The following is a 23,968-nucleotide window of genomic DNA, read 5'->3' as shown; positions in this document are numbered from 1 at the left end:
TACGAAGTTCATCAATCGTCGCTGGCTTGTTGGCGTAGACCATAGATTTGACGTAGCTCCACAAGAAATAGTCTAAAAGCGTTAAATTGCACGACCGAGGCGGCCAATTAAATGGGCCATTTCGTGAGTTAACACGTTCACCAAACTTGGTTTTCAATAAAGCGATTGTTACATTCGCTGTGTGGCTTATAGCGCCGTCTTGCTGGAACCACATACTATCCAAATCTATATCATCCAATTCGAACCGGAATTCGGTTATCATTCACAGTAACCTACCGGTTTTGATCATCATGGAGGAAATACGGTCCAAGGATGCTGCCGACCCATAAATCGCTGAAGATGATTTTTCGATGATCATTCGGATCATTTTCAAGGTGTTGCTCAGGCTAATTAGCGAACATACGTCTATTCTGGTGGTCCAGCGGCTTCAGTTCTTGCGTTAATTTGATCTTGTAAGGATATAAGCCAAGATCTTTTCGCAAAATTCGCCACAACGAATTCAAAGAGGTGACCAATGCTTGAGAACGACGTGTGAGGGACTGATTTGGCTCTTCCTCAATTGAAGCGCCAGCGGCAGCAATATTCTCGACACTACGGGCACTTCTTTGTTTTACTAGCAGGGGAACATTTTGTAGTGTGCTTGCGGGATCAAATATTTCGACTAGACGCTGAATTGTTGATCTAACAGAACGACTATGACGACCCTAAATTCGACGTAGCGCTCTTAAAGTTGATGTCACCGACTCCGAATTTCGGTAGTAAATTTTAATAATATCGACTCGTTGGTGGATTGTATCTTTCTATAATAAAATGACAAACCTTACTGAAGAGAAATGTCAGCAGAGCAAGAAAAAATATGACATCGTTTGCTGTCTCTATCGGTCTACTTTAGTAGCGTCCTTTTGAAACTTACTTGAGGGGTATTCCAGCTTCGCTGCAAACAAAATTAACTATTTTTTTATTATAATTTATATTTTTTCTAGGTTTGGCGGCTACACTTTGCAATTTCCATTGTGCTGCACACATGCAAGCATAATTTTTCATTTTTTCAATTATTTTTATTTATAATTTTAATTCACTCGTCCATCTGCATATTTTCCTTTGTGTCTATGACCACTCCAATATTTTCCATTGTCGGCTGGCGTTGGAGTAATGTACATTTTTCATTACCCCGAAATGTCTTTTCGTGTTCAAACACACACACACATGTATGTACTTATAGAAAACAGGGTGTGCTCGCGTGGGTGGCATGCAACCTGTGACACCTACACAACTGTAGTTGTGTACTTGTGGCCAGTGCACGTAATGAATTAATTTACTCACCACAATGCTCACCCCGAACCCCATGACCTGACTCACTTTTGCCAACTGCAGTGTTTTGTGTTTTATTTCCCACTTTATTGCTTACTGTTATTTTTGTACTTTTTTCATTCCGCGCAGAGAACACGAAGACTACGGCTTTTGCCAGGTGGGCACCTCAGGCGCGCTGCTGGATGACAACACCATGGTGCTGGGCTCCCCAGGACCCTTCACGTGGCGCGGCACTGTGTTTGTTACGGAAATTGGCGGTGAATATCTGGAGCGCGATAAGACAATGTACTATGGTGATCATTTGGAAAATACATCACCGGTGGACAAATACAGTTACTTGGGTAAGTCAGCACTGACATAGATATTATGAAATAATTGGCGAAAATGATAATGAAACACTGCTGAGACCATCGATATTCCTAATATAAATTATTTAAGCATACCACGAGACGTGCAATGAGCTTACAGCAATTCCTCAAAGCTCTACGTAATACTTTGCCCACCTTGTTGACTTAACTGAGAGCGCAAATTACACTCGATGGTTTGTTAATTCAAACAAGCTAAAAATATGGAAAAAAAATTATATTGCCTTCAGCGCCGCAGTAATTAATGTCTCACCTTCGCTCAGTAGCAAATGTCTAACCTTCAAGTACTATATACTTATATATTTTTAACAATAAAAACTGTTTCAAATCTCGATCGCGGCATTCTTGAAATGTTTTTCTAGTAATAATTTCCCCTCCATACTCACAAAAATCAGTCAAAACTTGAAGACTTACTTAGAACATCATCGACACTTGCGTTGAGCTCGCAAACTGTGCACTCAAAGTTAGTCAAAGTGGGTATGTCCTCACTAACAATAGTGTCAAGCTACTTGATCATTGATCTCGTTTGGATGCCTAGTCATAGCGGAATCGCAAAGCCGATGAGCTAGCAAAGGGGCACTTCTACCGTGTTCACATCCCAGTGAGAACTAATTGGATCTCACTTGTTGTCTTGCTTTCTTGCACTGGAACTTTGGACCGCAGCCACCAGTTTCTGTGCTATTGCGAAGTCCTTCTCTCCTAGAGTAGAACGTAGAAGTTCGACTAAACTGGTTTCCTTTAGCAAAGCTCATCTAGTCGCGTTCGTTGGAGTTCTTACTGGACATTGTCCAACAGGTATTCATGGGCTGTAAGGCTGCAAATGCAGTCGGAAGAAGCTGAGATGGAAACATCCAGGCATTCCTTCATTGTTCAGCCTTTGCAAGACTGAGTTTGAAACGTCTCGCCAATCATACCTTCGGCGAATCAGGAAATAGAGCCGTAACTGCCTTTAGCCCCCTCAACAAATTTTTGATCATGGCAATTATTTCGAGAAGCTTTTGTAAATCGTTTTCTCGTTCTAAGTGTCTCTCGAGGTTGGTTTTTATTAAGGCCATTGATAATAGCACCAATACCTAACATTTTTGTTAAAATAAAACATGGTGCAGTCAATATATACAAAATCAATCAATAATACACACAACGTCCTGAAAAATATAGAGTTTTGTATAAAAAACTCGGAAGGACATCGACTATTATGTTGGAAGTCGTGAAGTATATGAATACTAGCACTATCGAAAGGATATCGACAATGATCTATAAAAGAGGCCCTAGGCAGGCCCGTAGCCAGCTTTTCATTTCGGGGGGGGCTGAAGTAAAAACATATATAAACTTTAAATTTTCTGTTTATTAAAACAAAAACAATATAAATTCATATACATATTACTTAAATTATTTGGTAGTTGTAACTTAAATAAATAATATTTTTCTTTTCTTCTTGTTTGCCATATCATTAATTACTTCATCTGGATCTATTTTAATATCCCAGTGCACTGCAATAACAGCAAGTGCACTCAGCCGCTCATTGCCCATCACACTGCGTGGTAAAGTTTTTATTCTTTTTAAGGTTGAAGAAGTTCTTTCGAAGGAAGCGGTCGTCACTGGAAGAGTTGGTAAAATTGTAAGCAGGTACTGAATATTTTTAAAATACGTTGCACCGCAATGTTGCAGTAATTTCAACACTTCTATGGTTGGATCTATTGTTAATAAGCTGGCACACCACAATCGATACTCTGATTTTAATGCTGTCATTGATATTTGCTCCTCGAAGTAAATAGTTAAATTTTTTAATTCTTCGGCATTATCAATTGCAGCAAAACCTGGGAGTAGAATTTGAAATGACGAGAGTATATCCTCATTCACTAATAAACGTTCTGTCATGTTTTGAATCAGAGCATCAACGCATGGAATAAATATTGTAACTCTGAAGTGGCTTTCAGGGGTTGTGCAAGGTGGATTAGCACGAGTAGTTTGACGCGAAGTCACTCTAGGCACTACAAGATCTGTGTCAAAAAGATCTTTAGACATTTGTGATGCTGTTTGGAAAATATCGTTGAAAAAACCATCCGCTGTCGCTCTTATCTGGTGCAGAGTTCTTATGAATTCTTTGGCTCGGTTCATTGCTGATACAAAATCCATAGATTTTTCTTGGAGTTGCACAGACAGTGGCAGCGTTAAGCTGAACAATTGCTCACAGACGAATAGACTAAGCAAAAAATCGCTTTTCTCTATCGCTGCTAAGAAGGCTGATGCTTTAGACGAAATGGACCATGTCTTACTCGAAATTATTTCCAAACTTGGTACAATGAATTTGAAAAGCTCCACAAAGCTTATAATGCTTTCATGCCTTTCTATAAACCTTGTTTCACAAAGGCGAACAAGTCGTCTTTTTTTGCTTTCTGGTGCGTGCTTCTGTATAACGTCCTGGAAAGTTGTGTTTGCATTTGAATGGTTTCTAAATAAATTTGCTATTTCATTGACAATACCAAGGCAGTTCCGTATTGAAGGAAATGACATAGTATTAGAAAGCGCAAGGTTCAATCGGTGACTAGCGCAATGAACATATCGTGCTTTTGGATACAGTTGTCTTATCCTGGTTTGCACTCCACTTAAATGCCCTGACATGTTTGCTGCTCCGTCATATCCCTGTCCAACCAACTTCGCCATATCAAGATGGAGATCTGTACAACGCTTAAGTATGACTTTTGATAAGTTTTCAGTCACCGTCTAGTGTAGTTGCGTACGACTGTTATAGGTTTGAGCTGAGTTGTGTATAAGAGTTTCAAAAGATTCTTTATTTCGGGGGGGGCTTCAGCCCTCTAGCCCCCCCCCCCTGGCTACGTGCCTGCCCCTAGGATGTTCCAACACACCTTTGCCAACTGTTTCTTGCGATAAAATTGAATTCTGATTTTTCTACGCGGAAAGCAATAATTTTCGAACTTTTCTTTCTCTACTAATAACGAAAAGATATGCCATTAAGTTCGTGTATCGGCTTTCGTGTCGTATTACGTAATTTCATTTGGTCTATCGCTTATTTTACCCAAAACTAGTATAGTCTGCTTCCGGGAGTTGGATGATTCTCATACAATTAACTCAACTTTCATGTTTCAAAGGATGTCCGGTGCGCTCGAAATGAGTTCTCAGTGTGATTTTCTAAATTTAATATAAATTATTAGCATTACTTCCACAAACGTATACTTAATTTTACGTTTTTGGTTTACAAATACAACATATCATCAAGTACAAATAATAACTTTCATCTATTACAAAAACCAAAAACTATTTACCGCAGGCATGGCCGTCACTGGTGGACGTTACTTTGGCGATCGTATGTCTTACGCCGCTGGAGCACCGCGTTCCAATGGACACGGGCAAGTGGTGATCTTTAACAAAGCCAATACTAATCCCATACCCGTTAAAATGATACTGGAGGGAGAACAATTCGGTTCAAGCTTTGGTTATGAACTGACCACTGCCGATATTAATGGCGATCAGAAACCGGATCTCATCATTGCCGCACCATTCTATTTTAATAAATCCGAAGGTGGCGCTGTTTATATATATCAAAACGATAAAGATATGCTGCCAGAGCAACCGACGCTCAAGCTGACCGGCACAATGGAAAGTCATTTTGGATTAGCGCTCGCCAATATCGGTGATTAGAATTAGAATTAGAATGAAAGTTGAGGAATGCACTGCGACCTTTGGTCTATTGTGCCCTCTCCTGGCTCACATTGACTCACTCAGCCCTAGCGCATGAATAAAATCCAACAGCCTGCAGGGTGCTAGTGAGGCAATGTGATCCCTATCCGGACACATCAATCCAAGGGCCTTTGCTCTGCGTCTCCAGACTGCTGTGCAGTCGATCAGCAGGTGCTCCGGGGTTTCAGGCTCCCTATCGCAGAACCGGCAACTTGCACTAGAGGATAGGCCCATGCTATGCAGGTGCCTATTCAGTTTGCAGTGGCCAGTGTACCATGCGACCAGTAACCTGAGCTTGTTCCTTGGGAGGTTTATCACAGTTCTGAACCTTTTCAGGTTGTAACCCCCCATTAGCAGCTTGGCATGTCTCATACCTCGAGTCTGATGCCAATGCTGCTCCCTGTCCTCTACCTCTTCCTTACGGAGCTGCTCTTTCATCGCGTGGGGACCCACCCCCATGAAGGGTTCGGGTCCCACCATCCTGGTGGAGGCTGCGGTGCGGGCGAGCTCGTCGGCCAGCTCATTGCCGGCTATTCCTTTGTGACCAGGCACCCAGATTAGGTGTACCTGGTTCTTTTCTGCAAGGCTATTCAGCCTTTCCCTGCACTCTTGCACTAGTCGCGATTTAATCTCATAGGAAGAGATCGCCTTTAGCGCCGCTTGACTATCGCTGAGGATCGCTATTCGCTCATTACGATAGTTGCGATGGAGGTTAATATCGATACACTGGCTTATTGCGAAGACTTCCGCCTGAAAAATGCTAGGGAACTCTCCCATGGGTATGGAGAGCTTAGTGCGTGGGCCTACAATCCCTGCGCCGATTCCCTCTGACATTTTAGAGCCATCGGTGTACCACCTTAGCGTGCTATTCCTCAGCATCAGTTCGAAGTTGGAGTCATCCCATTCGTCTTTACTGCCAAGGGTAACCTTGAATCTTTTCCTGAAGTTGACCGTTTTTGTAGTGTTATCCCTCGGGAGGAGGACCAATGGTACGCAGCCACTTATCGTCTCCATCCTCCGGGATGAGATTACCTTGCCAGTTCCGCACCCCTCCGCCGTTATTTGCAGAAGTGTGTGCTTGGCTACCTGACCGATAACCAAATGAAGCGGTGTCAGTTCGAGCAAAGCCTCCAGTGCCGCAGTTGGACAGGTTCGCATTGCACCCGTCATGCAGACACAGGCTAAACGCTGTAGCTTCAACAGTCTTGCCTTAACAGAAGTTTGAGACGCTATTGAGGCCCATGCCACCGCCCCATATGTGATTATCGGTCTCACTATCATGGTGTACAACCACCTGACGATCCTTGGCTTGCAGCCCCAGGACTTACCCGCCAGTCGATTGCACACCATCAAAGCCTTTGTCGCCTTGACCACGGTCAGGTTTAAATGTTGCTTCCAACGCAGAGTGGAGTCAAGCATCAAACCCAGGTATTTGACACTGTTGGTCATCACTATTTCACTTCCCCCAAGTGCGAGATTCCTAAGACCAGGTAGGGACCTGCGTCTCGTAAACGGGACTACGGTCGTCTTGGAGGGGTTGATATTCAATTCAACTCCCCTACACCACCCCTTTGCTATGTTTAGACCTCTTTGGACCAAGTCACATAGAGTGTCTTCGTATTTGCCTTTGGCCATGATCACAATGTCGTCCGCATACCCCTGGCAGCGGATCCCATTGTCCGTTAGCAGTGCTAACAGGTCGTCCACAACTAGGCTCCATAGTAGGGGGGATAACACACCTCCCTGTGGGCAACCTCTAGTTGTGCCGAGACGTATCCTTCTATCGCCTACTGTGGTCTCCGCAACCCTGGAGCGCAGTACGGCTTGTATCCATCTGCGCACCGGTGGTGCCACATTCCTCTTCTCCAGAGCCCTGGCTACACTCTTGTGGGACGTATTGTCAAAGGCACCTTCGATATCCAAGAACGCGCAAAGCATCACTTCCCCATGCTCTAGTGAGCTCTCTATCTCAGTGGTCAGCTGGTACAGGGCAGTGCTCGTTGATCTGCCCGCTCTGTAGGCATGTTGAGCCGGATGCAGCGGTGCTCTCCTCAGCGCATTCATCCTTATTTCCTGGTCCACGATCTTCTCCATGGTTTTCAGTAGGAAAGATGTTAGGCTGATTGGCCTGTAAGATTTTGCCAATGAGTAGTCTTTCCTACCTACCTTGGGTATGAAGATCACCTTCGCTGTCCTCCATATCTCGGGGATGTACGCCAAAGCGAGGCTTTCTCTCAACAGCCGCAGCAGGTGGGGCAATAGGAATTGCTCCCCCTGTTGTAACAGCGCCGGAAAGATGCCATCCACCCCCGGAGACTTGAATCTCTCAAACGAGGCCATTGCCCATTTGATTGAGTCCGCCGTAAACAGCCGTCTGGCGATACTCCAATCCTCACGGGATGGCCTGTGTTCGGTCATGGGAGGACACTGGTCCTCCCGAACTGTCTCCGGGAAGTGCGCCCGCAGAAGCTCCGTGGCTCTGTCCTCTGCATTGGTCGTGAACGTCCCATCGTTCCTTTTGATTGCTATTTCTACGTCGTTTGTGCCCCTTGCCAGAGCTTTATGCAGCCTAGCAGCTTCTGGCGTAGTGGTGACATTCTCGCAGAATCTCCTGAAGCTGGTCTGCTTTGCAGACCTTATCTCCTTGTTGTATAAAGTGAGATAGCTCCTATATTCAGCCCAGACCCCCGTGCGCTTCGCCTTGTTGAACAAGCTGCGCACTTTTTTCCGGAGGTCTGCTAGTTTCCTGGACCACCAGGGGCAGTTACGTCTGTCACCGGACACTTTCAGGGGGCAACTGCCATGATAGGCTTTAATCAGAGACCCGTTCAACTCTGATAGCCTAATCTCCAGACCCAGGCTGGAAGTGCCACTATCTGCCTGCTCCCCCCTGCCTAACTCCTCACTTAGTATATCCCTGAAGGCGTCCCAATTCGCCCTCCGGGGATTGCGCCTAGGTGGGAGGGGCCTGACCTCTACCCCCAGCAAGAACCTTACAATACGGTGGTCCGACATGGAGGGCTCCGTCGAGACTCTCCATCCCGAGACCAGTCCCCTTGCAGGCCCATTACTCAGGGTGATGTCCAGCACCTCCCTCCTACTTATAGTTATAAATGTGGGTTCACACCCAACATTTTCTATTACTAAGTTACTACCTACTATGTATTCTAAAAGAGACTCACCTCTTGCGTTGCAGTTGGTGCTGTCCCATTCCAGATGGTGGGCGTTTGCGTCACAGCCCATAATCAGGGGAAGCCCATGTCTGCTACAGTGATCCACGAGCCGTTCCACCACCTCTGGGGGTGCCGTGGATGCTTCCCCTGGAAAGTAGGCTGAAGCCAGGACGAAGTCTTTGCCCTCAAAGTCTCTGGCTTGCACCGCCACCAGATCCTGCGTCAGGAACTCTGAAATACAGAAGAATTCAATATTATTCCTGACAACTATGCAAGTTCTAGGCCTCTCGCTTGTGAGATCCCAGATTACCTTATTTGACTCCGTTTTGAGGCCTTTAACCTCTCCTTTGCGGGTCCACGGTTCTTGGACCAGCAGTATGCCCAGCTTTTCTGCCGTGAACCTGCTCGTTATTACAGCTGAAGCTGCCGCCGCGTGGTGCAGGTTCACCTGGGCAATCTCCATATGGACGGCCATCATAAAACCGGTTCGAGGAAGGGTACTCCCTCTTCCCCGCCGTCTATATCGCCACCATCCAATGGGTCACCTAGCCCGTCTAGGAGTTCCTGTGTTGAGGGGAGCTGTGCTCCCTGGTCGCAGTGGTCCTCTACAGGGACGTCGGTGGTCGTTGCTGGCACTGCCCTCTCAGTCCCACTTTCGCAGGGCTGATCCGCCACCTCATCCACCTGCATCGGCACTGCTTCCGGGGCCGCCAAGGACGCGGCCTGCTTTTCGATGCTCTCTCCTTCCTGCTTCGCGGGCATTGCTGCTCCCTTGCTCCCGGTGGCTGCGGACCTGTGGGGCCGCATAATCACCGTGCTAAACCTGTAATACAGGCGGAAGCCTTCTGCCCGGACGTACTTGTACGACTCGTCGTCAATGTACAAGTTCAGCCTCCATCCCTTCATTCCACCTATTTCTTCCATCTTGCTGCTCGCAACGCGCCAGGATGAGATGCTAAGCCCCAAGTTCTGGTTTTTCACCAGACCTAGCGCGTACTCATAGGGTTTGTCATCACTTCTGGGGAGGAACATTGTCATGCTATGCATGACGGGCAAGTCCTCCGCCCTCCTCGCGCATAGGGCAGGGCCTTTCCAGCCTCCCAGCTTTGGTGCAAACTCCCGCAGCCAGTTGGCAGACCTCTCGTTTTTACACTCCACCTGCAGCATGCCTCCTTTGAACTCCACCCCCAAGAAGGACGCCGCGAAGTTCTCTCCTCTGAAGACCTCGTCCAGGAGGAGGTTCTGGAGCTCGGTAAGCTCCTCCGGCTTCAGCGCCTCCGCCGGGTAGTTCTGAGGCAGCACAGCCATGCGCAAGCCTTTAACGGCGTCCGCATACCTGCGCCGCCCCTCCTCCACCCGGTGGGGAGCCGGTTCTGATTGTTGACTACCGGTTTCCTTGTTTCCGTTGCCCCTAGACCTTTTGGAGCTGGGGGGCTCCTGCGGCGTGATTTGGCCACTACTCCGCTTCGCTGTTTGGGCATACGTTTCAGAGGGCATTGCCCTACCATCACCACGCCGTGCGGTCAGTGTGGCACCAACCGGACGGTTACTGGTACCGCTGCCTTCCGCGCGAGCTGACCCGGTGTTGACACGCTCCTTTGCTGGGGGTGCGCTACTCCCTTTGCCTCTGCTTCTGGCCATAGCTTCCGCCGCTTCAGGAGTCTTCCCCTCTCGCAGGTACCGTAGGTACCACCTCATAATGGCGCCGCTCATACCCCTCCTTTTTGGGTCATCGCACCCTCCGGGCTTACCAGCTTCTGGGAGAGGGCGTTGCCCACCTCTTCTGCGCCTCCTTCTCCTTCTGCGCGCACCATCAGGCTCTGCCCGATGTGACTCTTCCGAGTCCGACCCGCTCCGCCTTACGGCGGGGGTCTTGGCGGTGCTCGTGGCTGCTGCTGCGGCCGCAGGCCTTTTTGCCAGGTGAGCACAACTGCATGAGGGCGTGTCGTCGCTATCCTCCTTGGCATGCTCCACAAATAGCTCCCGTTCGTCCGGCGAGAGAATATCCATGAAGTTCACCTTCCGTCTGGCTCCTCGACCGGATTTGCCTAGCGCTGCATCAGTTTCCTTCTCGTTGTCCGTGTCCGTTCTCCGTTTTTGTTGCCTTAAATCCTTGTTATTGTTGTTGTTGTTGTTTGTTTTGTTTGTATCCATCTGTGTCTTCCGACCCTAGGCTCAAACAGGGTGAGCCGTCAGGTCTAATATTTAAATGGGGACTGGGAAGGTCAGCCACGCCAGAGCCCCTTGACGCGGTAAGGCCACAGTTACACCCCAATTCGGCCCGGTGTTGGGGAGGCTCCGTTATAATACAGCCAGATTTACCTCCTGGCTGCAAACCATCCAATGGGCACGGGTCGCATGACACCCTGGATTAGGAGGTGGTAGCTCTTGGTTAGCGCACGCATGCGGCACCCGACATCCCGCCTGGGCGGTGCCTATCAGCACCAACCACGCAGATTGGGGGGTGCCGAGAATGCCTTGCGCCTAAGCCCCTGCACCACGGCAAGGTGCCTACCATTCGCAGAGCACTGCAATAACAGCAAGTGCACTCAGCCGCTCATTGCCCATCACACTGCGTGGTAAAGTTTTTATTCTTTTTAAGGTTGAAGAAGTTCTTTCGAAGGAAGCGGTCGTCACTGGAAGAGTTGGTAAAATTGTAAGCAGGTACTGAATATTTTTAAAATACGTTGCACCGCAATGTTGCAGTAATTTCAACACTTCTATGGTTGGATCTATTGTTAATAAGCTGGCACACCACAATCGATACTCTGATTTTAATGCTGTCATTGATATTTGCTCCTCGAAGTAAATAGTTAAATTTTTTAATTCTTCGGCATTATCAATTGCAGCAAAACCTGGGAGTAGAATTTGAAATGACGAGAGTATATCCTCATTCACTAATAAACGTTCTGTCATGTTTTGAATCAGAGCATCAACGCATGGAATAAATATTGTAACTCTGAAGTGGCTTTCAGGGGTTGTGCAAGGTGGATTAGCACGAGTAGTTTGACGCGAAGTCACTCTAGGCACTACAAGATCTGTGTCAAAAAGATCTTTAGACATTTGTGATGCTGTTTGGAAAATATCGTTGAAAAAACCATCCGCTGTGTCTCTTATCTGGTGCAGAGTTCTTATTAATTCTTTGGCTCGGTTCATTGCTGATACAAAATCCATAGATTTTTCTTGGAGTTGCACAGACAGTGGCAGCGTTAAGCTGAACAATTGCTCACAGACGAATAGACTAAGCAAAAAATCGCTTTTCTCTATCGCTGCTAAGAAGGCTGATGCTTTAGACGAAATGGACCATGTCTTACTCGAAATTATTTCCAAACTTGGTACAATGAATTTGAAAAGCTCCACAAAGCTTATAATGCTTTCATGCCTTTCTATAAACCTTGTTTCACAAAGGCGAACAAGTCGTCTTTTTTTGCTTTCTGGTGCGTGCTTCTGTATAACGTCCTGGAAAGTTGTGTTTGCATTTGAATGGTTTCTAAATAAATTTGCTATTTCATTGACAATACCAAGGCAGTTCCGTATTGAAGGAAATGACATAGTATTAGAAAGCGCAAGGTTCAATCGGTGACTAGCGCAATGAACATATCGTGCTTTTGGATACAGTTGTCTTATCCTGGTTTGCACTCCACTTAAATGCCCTGACATGTTTGCTGCTCCGTCATATCCCTGTCCAACCAACTTCGCCATATCAAGATGGAGATCTGTACAACGCTTAAGTATGACTTTTGATAAGTTTTCAGTCACCGTCTAGTGTAGTTGCGTACGACTGTTATAGGTTTGAGCTGAGTTGTGTATAAGAGTTTCAAAAGATTCCTTATTTCGGGGGGGGCTTCAGCCCTCTAGCCCCCCCCCCTGGCTACGTGCCTGCCCCTAGGATGTTCTAGAACACCTTTGCCACCTGATTTTTGTGATAAAATTAAATTCTGATTATGCTCTGGGAAAAGCAATAATTTTCGAACATTGCTTTCTCTACTAATAACGAAAAGATATGCCATTAAATTCGTGTATCGGCTTTCGTGCCGTATTACGTAAGATCGTTTGGTCCATCGCTTATTTTACGCAAAACTAGTATAGTCTGCTTCCGAGTGTTGGATGTTTTCATACAATTAACTCAAATTTCATGTTTCAAAGGATGTTCGGTGCGCTCGAAATGAGTTCTCAGTGTGATTTTCTAAATTTAATATAAATTATTAACCTTTCTTTCACAAACGGCTACTTAATTTTACGTTTTTGGTTTACAAATACAACATAGCATCAAGTACAAATAATAACTTTCATCTATTACAAAAACCAAAAAACTATTTACCGCAGGCATGGCCGTCACTGGTGGACGTTATTTTGGCGATCGTATGTCTTACGCCGCTGGAGCGCCGCGTTCCAATGGACACGGGCAAGTGGTGATCTTTAACAAAGCCAATACTAATCCCATACCCGTTAAAATGATACTGGAGGGAGAACAATTCGGTTCAAGTTTTGGTTATGAACTGACCACTGCCGATATTAATGGCGATCAGAAACCGGATCTCATCATTGCCGCACCATTCTATTTTAATAAATCTGAAGGTGGCGCTGTTTATATATATCAAAACGATAAAGATATGCTGCCAGAGCAACCGACGCTCAAGCTGACCGGCACTATGGAAAGTCATTTTGGACTAGCGCTCGCCAATATCGGTGATATTAACAAGGATAGCTGTGAGGACTTGGCCGTGGGGGCACCTTACGAAGGTGATGGTGTGGTATATATCTATTTGGGATCACGTACTGGTTTGGTTAGCAAACCCGCGCAACGTATACAAGCCTCAGATCTCGGCTTATTGCCACATCCGCTACATACATTCGGCAGTTCGATAAGCGGTGGCACCGATGTGGATGGTAACTCTTACCCGGATATAGCTGTCGGCGCCTACAATTCCTCGGCTGTGGTTATGCTACTCTCACGACCGATCATCAATATAGAGACTACAGCGCGCGGCAATGAATTACGGAATATTGATCCGGCAAAACCGGGCTGCTTACATGATGCCTCAACAAATCTTACGTGTTTCACCTTTGAAGCCTGCTGTTCGATTGAACCTTATGAACCGGCATCGGCTAATAAGGATTTGCGTCTACTGTACACAGTCGAAGCGGAAACTTTTGGTGGCCATAAGAAATTCTCGCGTGTATTTTTCGATCGTGAAATTAAGCATAGCAATGTGGTGAAACGTGAAGTTACCGTGCGCACCAATGGACGCCAGACATGTCAGCAAGTCACCGGTTATATCAAAGAGAATACCAAAGATATACAGAGTCCGATTAAGTTTCGTTTGAATTATACAATTGTGGAGCCGCGGCTACCACGTTCCGGCTTGGAACTATTGAATCCAATTTTGGATCAAACACAGGCTTTCGCTGAATTCGAAGGTACATTCCAAAAGGATTGCGGTGATGATGATATCTGTGAGAGTAACCTAATACTGAACGCCGAATTGGATTTGGATATGGAGAGTGAGTACATAATTGTTAATATGGAAGATAATGGTAGAAGAACTTTTTTCCAAAACACACCTCACTTATTTGCAGATGACAATTATGCTTTGATATTGGGCGAGAAGAATGAGACGCGTGTCAATGTGAACGTATTGAATAAAGCGGATTCGGCTTATGAGACACAATTGTTTGTCGTGCATCAAAAGAGCGTCTCATACATAGCCGCCTCACGTACGGTGAGTTCATGGGAATTTTAACAAATTTCATCGACAAAATAAATTTATATAAATTTTTTTTTTTCAAAGAACTCTGTAACCTGCAATCGTTTCAACGACACGGTGGTTGCCTGTAGCCTTGGCAATCCAATGAAGCGCAATACGGCTCTTTACGTCTCGCTGCGTTTCGATCCCAGCGGTTTGGAGAATGATGAGCGTAAACTTACTTTTCACGTCTTTGTCAATACGACGTCGCAACATATTGGCGATGTGAAGCCCGAAAAAGAGTTGGAAGTGCGAGTGGTGAAACGTGTTACACTTACACTGACTGGCTACGATAAACCCGAGCAGAGCTTCTATAGTGGCGAGGTGAAGAAAGACAGCAAGGTCATGCAGATGGAGGATATTGGTTCGCCCGTAATGCACACTTACACGGTACGGAAAAAATAAAAAAAATAATTTTCGGTTCAATTAAAAATATCAAATTTGGAAAAATTATTTATGTATATTTGAAATTTTTTTTTTCAAAATTAAATTCTTTGAATTTCTTCTAATTTCATTAAATTTCATCAAGTAAATTTTTCTGCTTAATTGACTTCATTTATTGGCAATTTAATTTTTTAAAAGTTACTTATTTCATATATTCAAATAATTGACTCAATTATCTAATTAATTTCATTATATTTTGTTAAATTAAATTTTAAATATTTTTTTTTTAATTTTTATTATTCAAAATTTTATTAAAATTATTCAAATTATTTGAAGTTTTAATCATTTAATTATCGCAAATTAATTTTTGGATTTAATTTGAATTATACAATTTGTTTTAGTCAAATTAAATTGATTCAATTAAGGTTAATTGTCTTGAATTTCACTAAATTGAACTTGATCCGACACATTATTTTTCGAATTTTGGCACTTATTTTTCATATTCAGTTTAATTAATTTATTTTAATCATAATTTAGTTCGATAAAAAATAAATTAATATAAAGTCTAATTTTTCGGGTAATGCCCTAATTTACTCAATTATTTGGACAGAGCCTTAATTTACTCAATTAGTAAACGATTACAGTTTTCTGAGATAGCCTTTTAATTTAGTCAGTCAAAAATTTTCCGCTATATATGCAGACAATTTACTAATTGACGAAATTAAGGCAGCTCTTGAAAGGAATATTCAATTAATATATATGAATTACTTCGTTTAATTTAATTAATTTCGTGTTCAAATCGAACTCAGTTAATTCTTCAAGCGGCTTGACTTCTAATTGTCTATAGAGCAGATTTTACTAATTATCTAATTGAAGTGCACTTAACTAAATTTAGTCCGAAAAATTTTACAATTTTTTTTCTTAACATAACTAAATTGTAGTGAAATTTAATGACTCAATTAACCTTAATTTAGTCAATTAGCCACTTAATTTAATCAATCGGAAATTGTTCACTATACATATACGAGACAATTTACTAATTGAATAAACTAAGAGACCTTTTGAAATGAATATTAAATTAATAACAACGATTTAATTTATTTTCGCATTCAAGTAAGTCAAAATTAATTTTTCAAATTACTTGAATTCAATTTAATTTTAAATTGCCAATTATGAAGATTTCACTACTTAAGCTAATTATTATTAGTATAACTAAATTGCGCACCAAAAATTTTATTAATTTTTTTATCATATTTTAATTCTGGTGAAATAAATTGACTCAATTAATAAAACCCGGTTTATTTATAAGGTGGTTTTGGTAATTAAGCTCTACTAAAAATTAAAGAAAAAATTTTCGAATTAAAATATATAAAAAGAGGCATGGAAAACCCCATTAAAATAAACCAAAAATCCTAATAACAGATTTCTAACGAAGTGCTAACTAAAAAACACTAAACATTTTAATTTAATTTTCATTTAATTAAAAAAAAATACTTTAATTTCAAACTAAAATATATGAATAATCGGAATATTAAAAAAAATACGAAAAAGGAATTTATATCCAAAATCCAATCCAATCCCACCCACACAGATTTTTAACGAAGGCCCCTGGAAGGCACCGAAGGTCGAGCTCAACATCTACTGGCCACATCAGCTGACCAGCGAAAAGAGTAAAAAGGACAAATGGTTACTCTACCTGGAGGCTATGCCAATTGTGGAGAATGCCGCACTTAGCGAATGTGAGGTGGCACCCGGGCTCATTAACCCGCTGAAACTCACATCGAAAACGAAATCAAATGATCTACTTAGCACACTGCAAATGGCACCGGCAGCCTATATGATGCGTCCCACCGATAAGACACAATACTTTAGCCGTTACAGCACGTACAGTGAGAAGAGTGTCTATAAGAAGCCAAAGCCCACACAACGGCCGGGTCCATATGACGAGGACGATGACGACGAAGAGGGACGCTATTTGAATCGTGTGCGCCGCAACACATTCGAACGCATCATACGACCCGAACGTTTCATGGACAACGGTGGTGAGCACACAAATCGCAAACGTGACATTGTCGAATTGGATTGTAACAAGGCGACGGCGTCTTGTGTTAAAATAAAATGTGATATTTACAATATTGAAGCGTTCACCGAGGCGTCCGTGCATATACGTGCGCGTCTGTGGAATTCCACCCTTGTATCGGAGTATCCACGCGCCGATTTGGTGCGAATTATGTCGCGAGCGACAGCTAAAATACCGCTCGAGTTTTCCGTGGAGCACACGGAAGTGAATTATCTGGTAAGTACACTCGTATTCGTTACATTCTCTTGAAAATTTTTCACTAAACTCTTGTTCTTTTCGTTTTTTTTCTTTAGGTGGAGACACGCGCCTATCCCGAACTGCTCGATCAACAGCGAGAGCAGCCGACATCCATATGGGTTTACATTGTAGCCATAATCTGTGGTTTGGTCGTCTTGGCTGTGGTCGTACTTATACTCTGGCATATCGGTTTCTTCAAGCGTCGACGACCCGATCCAACGCTAAGCGGCAATCTGGTGAAGAGCGAGGAGAAACCATTCTTGAATGACGCAACGAGTAATGGTCGTGGCTTCTAACAAGAGGGGACAGTCGGGTGGGATATCGCACAGCGGGCGCCTCCCAAAGTACAACAAACATGCTGTCTAACACTAAAGCAACGCGCCGAACAACCAGCTGTGATCTTCAATGCCGAAACTGCCAACAATAACAATAATGCATACTACAGCAACAATAATAACAATAACACAAGCGGTTATGGTGGCGCCTCGTATAAGCCAACTTGGGCTGGTAATGGCCAAACGGATGTGGCAGTCATCGATTGGGGTTCGCATTGGTAGTAACATATGTATGTGTGCGTGTGCTTCGAATCAGTGTTATGCATGGCGTGGCATGATGTTAGTTGGGTGGCAAAGCGTTATGTGTCGTCTTATACATTATTATTATATTATGTAATATATTCTAGGGTGGTAAATGTCTGTGCCATTTTACTTAATTTAGGCATACATATGTATAAATAAATAATATTGCGGTTCATTTTAGGTTAAAATTTTTAAATAAATATTTTAGTTAGTGGAACTATGCGCTGCTTTCGCTGATTATCGAGTTGTATAGCAGCAAATGACAGTTGAACGGCATTTAATGCACAGCATATTGTTTAAATTTAGATTTAGGTTTTGAAAAGGCCTTACTTGTGTAAGATTTAAAGTGTAAGCGTTGTGTAAAGTTCTCTAAATGACTTGCTCGACAAGTAAGTTGCAAAAAATAAATAAATTAAGTTAGGAAATATTTATGTAAAAAATAATTACTTCAGCAGAAAATTAATTCCAAGAACACAAAAAGAAAAAAATAATGCAGAGAAGCCGCGAAGCCATTAATCATAGCGACTGAATTTCTTATATATTATATAATTTTTTTAGAACGAAATTTTAACTTTTAATATTTTTTTATGTTTTATAGTAATTAGCGTTTTTTTTTGTTTTGTTTTTGATTTTATTTTTTTTCAACTTTTTTTATTATTATTTTTTTTATTGTTTAAAATTTTTTATTTTGATTGTTTATTTATTTTTTATTTTATTTTGATTTTTTTCCTTATTACAATTTTTTTATTATTATTATTTTTTTAATTTATTTTATTTTTTTTAATTGTTTAAATGTTTTTATTTTTTTTGTATGTTTATTTCATTTTTTATTCTATTTTTTTATTTTATTTTATTTTTATTCATTTTTTTTGAATTATTGTTTTAATTTTTTTTTGCATTGTTTTTTTGCTAAATATGATTATTACTTTATTAAGTTTTCTCATAATTTTTTTTCAAAATTATTTACTTCAATCAATTTTCAAACACTTAGTTTTTATTATATTTTAATTTTATTATTTCTCTTTGTTACTATTGTTATTTATTAATATAACTATCATTTTAATTACGAAATTTTTAAATATTTTCTTAAAAATAATTGCTTTTATTAGTACATCATTTTTGTTTAATACTTTATTTTTTGTTTTGATTTATTTTATTTAATTTTTTATTATTTTATTTATTTTTTTAACTGCAATAATTTATTTTTTTTTTACATTTTTAATATTTCTAAACAGTTTGTTTTCATTACATTTATATTGTATTCTTTATAATATTTTTTATCAGACTTTTTTTAATTTTGTATTTTATTTATTTATAATTTTTTTTATTTTATGTTTATTTTTATTTTTTATTTTATTTTTCTTTTTGCATATTTCTTAACAGTTTGTTTTCATTATATTTTTAATCTAACTTAATTTTTTTAATATTATTTATTTTTTTTCATTTTACATTATTTTAATTTATTTTTATTGAACTGTTGTTGTTAATTATTACTATTTGTTCTTTATTCATTTATATTTAATTTTAAACAATCCAAAAAGTTTGTTTTTATTAAATTTTTTATTTTTATTTTTTTTTTTGAAATAATATTGCCATCTATTATATTTTAATGTGTGTTTGAGTCATTTAAAATATTTTATCAAAAGTATTTGCTTATAAATTTACGTATATTTGGTTTAATATTTAATTTTTGCTTATTTTTTGGTTTATTTTTCATATTTTATATTAATTGGTGTTTGTTTTATTTAAATATTTTTTTGGTTTTTAGTTAATATTATTTTTGTGTATTTTTTTTAATTATTATTTTTTGTTTTATTTTATATTTTATTTAATTTTTCAGTGTTTTTTTTTTATTATAAGTTTTATTTGTTTTAATTATAAAATTTATTTATTTTTTTTTTTAACAGTAAATTATTTTTAATTTGCATGTGTTTTTGGTTCATTTTAAATTCAGTTTTTCATATTTTATTATGTCAAAAATTTCAAAATTAATTTCGAATTTTTTATTGAAGATATTCCTTTTTGAATTATAAAGTGTTTTGTAATTCTATTGTCTATTTTGTTTATTTTTTTTTTGTATAACAATAATTATTTTTTTGTTATTTTGAACGTAATTGTTTTACTTGATTTATAAATTTATTTTTTTTTTATTTTTTTTATCAAATTTGGTTGCTTTTATTACTTTTGTAGTTATTTATATTTATTTATACATATTAGTATCATTTTATATTATTTTAAACGTGATTTAATTATTAGTTTATTAATTTAAAATAATATTTTATAATTTAGTTTTTTGTCGTTTACTATCACTTATATTTTTATTTTTTATTTTATTAATTTTTTATTCTTGTTTTTTTTTTAATTTTTATTTTTATTTTTTTTTTTATTTTTTTTATTTTTTCTTTTATTTGGTTGATTTTCCCTTCATGTAACTTCAACTTGCTTAAACATTTTTATTTCAGTTATTTTATTTATTTATTTTTTATATTTTATATTTTTTTAAGAAGCTCCTTACCGAAACCCAACTTAAAAAGAAAATATTAAATAAATTTTAAAAATAATTTTTAGCAATAAAAATTAAAAGGCACATTTTAATTATTGCATAAAAGCATATAGAAGTTTGTTACTTCCGAGCGTTTGGTTTTTCACAGAATAGCATCGGAATTTTTTTGAAATTTTTTTTTTGTAACTTTTGAATTAGAATATATTAAAGCGCAGCTAACTGCCGGGTCTATGTTTACTTATTTAATCACATAATTAACATAATAAAAATAAAAATTCTAAAAATTGTTTATTAGCAGAAAAGTATAAATAAAGTAAAGTAAACGACATATATAACATTATAACATAACCTTAAAAGAGAAAAAAATAAAAAAGAACCGAAAACTATTATAATAACCACAATCAATTGTAAATACGTAAATGTGTGGAATTTGTAAATTTTTAACACTTGTTTCTAGCAATAAATTCCATTCACTATATTTTAACATAAATACATACATATATACATACATATGTATGTATGTGGGTACATACTATATATGTGCATATATTTGAATATATAGTAAGTGCATATTTAAGAAAACGAACTCGAACTTCTTTTTGTCTTAAACTTAAAGCCGTAAAACAAATAATCTTTGTATATAAATCAAAACCGCTACAATTGATTAGTTATAAATATATACATATACATATTTATGTTTAAGTGTGCATGTATATTATGGAAACACCGCTATAACGTGTGCGTGCAGATATTTTTTTATAATGTTCTATAAATATGTAATTTTAATTAAGTTATTTCTAATTTATTTTCTATTAGCTATATTATGTAATTAATTTCGTAAGGTTTAAGCAACTGCAATTGAGATGTGACAAAAGTTGTGAAATATATTTGTCTAAATATATATAAATTTGTAAATATTTAAAGAAAGTTGTATGTTTTTTACTTGCTTGGGTGTGTGGGGATGCGAATTTTTTGTTGTAATTTAAATTTATAAGATCTGAAGTAGATAAATGGAATGAATATATTTAATAATTTTTTTTTACTTATGCCCAGGGAAAAATTAACAATTATTTATCCCAAATACTCAAATGAAATATTTAATTTAATTAAAATTAAAGAAAATAAATTTTAAATCTTTAACCTCAAATATTTAAAGAACATATACAGAACAGTTTGCACTAAATTTATTTTTCATCCAAAATTTTGAATGAAGTGTTATTTCTTTTGTTATAAAAATCTATAAAATATACTATATGTATATCTAAATTATACCCTCGCGGTTTTTTTTTAAATTATTAAATATTTGCAAATAATAATTATAATACTCACGTATAATAATATCAACATCGTTAAAAAAATAAATTTCCTATATGTATTATTTTACTGGAAATTCAGTCAAAGATAGTAGTTTCTAAACGTTTTAGTTTCTTTCAGTAAATAATGGTTCATAACCTCAAAGTTAGTTTTTAGTCCATCTTACATACATACAATAGTTCAATCTTTGGTTGTTGTAAATTAAAGTGAAGCTAACGACTAATAAGACATAAAATGGCCGATCCCACGACAGTCGAGTCTGTGTAATCGGAGCAAATTCGGATTTTTATCCAGCCAAGGACCCTTAACTCGACATCATTCCTACCAATTGCTTTAGAAATGTTTTCTACTGCCACAACAACTACAAAAACCAAAAACAACCTCCCCCAATTTACAACTTTATTGAAAAATTCTTTTTCTATAACTTGAGAACGCTAAAAATATCTGCTGTAGCATAAATTGTTCTTGTTGTTACAACAACTTTCATGCTCCCATTGTTTCCTACTAAAAAACGCTGTGCGAGAGACAATAGATACATATGTACAAACATACAACTAATAATCAAACAAAAATAAAAATTTTCGCACTATTGTGAAATACAGCACAATGCCTTCTAAATAACAACAAAAAATTAGCCGCGCTAAACGTTGTGAATCAACAACTCTACAACAAATTCAGCGTTCTTCAAATAACAAAACCAATTTTGTAAAATTCGGCTTTTTTATTTACTCGTGTTTTGTTTTTTTTTTTTTCTTACGTAAGTTTTATGCATATATATTTATTTATATACCTTGAGTTAATGCAAAAATGTTTGGATTGAGAGAAATAAGAAATTAACATTACAATCAAAATATATTGAACTAACCAATATTTTTAACGTCGCAATTCACATTTTTACATGACTAAATTCAAGCATTTGATTATAAATTGTTGAGAGCGGTTTGTTGTTACGTTCCACAGGTATCTTAGGTAGTGTCAGCGCGCATTGCACGTCTTTCAACAAAAACCCGCTTGCACCCATTTCTTGTGAAATGCAGCGCTAACACAACTTCAATCCTGTTCGTAACAACTTCACTATTACGCATGCCTCCATGCTTTGTTGTTTTCTTTTATGTGTGTTTAATACGGTTGCGTGTTTTTTTATCATTGTTTAATATAAGCTATCAGCATTGGATGAACGTGGTTTCTTCAGTTTCTCCAAATTTTTGATAACGATGTCATGTAGCGATGAATAACGATTTCGCACTTCACATACAACTAACCACAAGCTTAAGTATTCCTTCTCATCCAACTCCACCACTGCGCGTCGATAATCTTCGATATGTGGATATTTCGCGACTTTAGAAACAACTTTGGCGCGTGATAAGAAATAACGCGAAATTTGGTCGAAGAATGCCGCAGCTTCGGATTCAACAGCTTGTATTTCGGCAAGCGTATCTTCCTGCACAGATACGCCGAAATTATTGCCATCCTCGATTTTTGGTATTAAAAACGAAATCCACATTTTTAACAAATTTGCTGTAAATAATCAAATAATTAGTCAGCAATAACATTTACATATGCTAATTGCGTTGACATTACTTACAATCTTCCACAAGTTTACGAATAATTGGTTTAACGATTTTGATCATTTCGCAGAGTGGTTCATTGCAAGGTACAGAACCGGTAGGCAAGCACATAACTTTGGTGCCAGGCACAAAGTGATCGGTGCGTGGTCTTTTTGCCGCCGGCTGGTCGGCGTCACCACCGTCATCAGCCGTTTCAGCATGATTGTTCACTAAAATTGGATCTGGCGTTGGAATGTTAAGGTCTTGATGCACTTCATTGAAGTTGCGATCGCTAAACATAGGCGTTGCGAGGAGTTCATTCAATTCAACAATTTTTTCTGGAAAGCCCTGTATAATAAGCTGTTCTGCTTTTTTGATTAGCGAATCTTTGTAATCTTGAACTTGCTGTAAAAATGTGAAGACATGGCATTATAAATATATTTGTTGCGGGTAATAAGCAGACTTACCTTGGTTGTAGTGTCAGCTGGCATTTTGTGCTGTTGTTAAATTATTTACTTGCTAAATTGTTAATTTGAATAGTCCTCGTGGAAGTTTCTACAATTACTTTTAGAATTGTCAGTTGAAAGGTAGACGATTTGCATGTAAACTGTTGAAGTGTTCACTGATGATGCTGCACACTACAGGGTGTTATGAGTGCAGTAAATAATTTATTTGCTTGCAGAAATATTTTGCAAAAACCAAAAAACTTCTAAATTGGCATACGTTGCAATTTTTTCAAAAAACAATTTTAAATGAAAAATTTCAGCATGCTTTCCTTTCAGTTAGTTGGTATGTCAAAGATAACTTTTAGTTATTTAGAATTAAATTTTTATTTTTCGTTTCAAATATTTCATTCTGTTTCGTTTAATCACTCTGTGTTATGCGACAACTACCGAGTAAAACGAGTAACTTTGAATTGTTGGTGAAGAGAATGCCATGAAAACTACCGCTATTTTCGTGGCGTCTATTTCAATTGCGGAAAAGTTTGTGTTAAATTGTAAGTGATTTTATTTTGTGAAGAAAGTGGTTT

The 23,968-nt window shown here is 38.8% G+C and overlaps 3 protein-coding genes across 3 annotated transcripts in view; 1 reads left to right on the top strand and 2 right to left on the bottom strand.

Annotated features, from left to right (window-relative positions):
- Window positions 1-18,111, top strand: part of LOC105223047 (integrin alpha-PS1) — a 42,208-nt gene extending 24,097 nt beyond the window's left edge. The window contains exons 4-10 of the mRNA XM_049454553.1: window positions 1,441-1,652; window positions 4,966-5,217; window positions 13,127-14,053; window positions 14,129-14,271; window positions 14,341-14,685; window positions 16,271-16,975; window positions 17,053-18,111. Coding sequence (XP_049310510.1) covers window positions 1,441-1,652; window positions 4,966-5,217; window positions 13,127-14,053; window positions 14,129-14,271; window positions 14,341-14,685; window positions 16,271-16,975; window positions 17,053-17,292 — 2,824 coding nt within the window. The 3' untranslated portion in view covers window positions 17,293-18,111. The remainder of the gene's footprint in view (window positions 1-1,440; window positions 1,653-4,965; window positions 5,218-13,126; window positions 14,054-14,128; window positions 14,272-14,340; window positions 14,686-16,270; window positions 16,976-17,052) is intronic.
- Window positions 8,158-11,072, bottom strand: LOC125778119 (uncharacterized). Its single transcript, XM_049454554.1, has 2 exons — window positions 8,859-11,072; window positions 8,158-8,779 (listed from the first exon to the last, which is right to left on the bottom strand). Exon 1 carries the CDS (start codon window positions 10,700-10,702, stop codon window positions 9,023-9,025), a length of 1,680 nt encoding a protein of 559 aa, XP_049310511.1. The 5' UTR covers window positions 10,703-11,072; the 3' UTR covers window positions 8,158-8,779; window positions 8,859-9,022.
- A 3,981-nt stretch (window positions 18,112-22,092) lies between the features above and the next one.
- On the bottom strand, window positions 22,093-23,565 carry LOC105223056 (proteasome activator complex subunit 3). The gene is made up of 3 exons (XM_011200663.4): window positions 23,406-23,565; window positions 22,977-23,343; window positions 22,093-22,909 (listed from the first exon to the last, which is right to left on the bottom strand). Exons 1-3 carry the CDS (start codon window positions 23,427-23,429, stop codon window positions 22,542-22,544), a joined length of 759 nt encoding a protein of 252 aa, XP_011198965.1. The 5' UTR covers window positions 23,430-23,565; the 3' UTR covers window positions 22,093-22,541.
- Window positions 23,566-23,968: the final 403 nt, after the last annotated feature.

Source organism: Bactrocera dorsalis, chromosome 4, assembly GCF_023373825.1.
Source record: "Bactrocera dorsalis isolate Fly_Bdor chromosome 4, ASM2337382v1, whole genome shotgun sequence".
NCBI classification, from domain to species: Eukaryota; Metazoa; Arthropoda; class Insecta; order Diptera; family Tephritidae; genus Bactrocera; species Bactrocera dorsalis.
The sequence above is the reverse complement of the archived record's forward strand: the minus strand, read 5'-3'. Positions and strand labels throughout refer to the sequence as shown.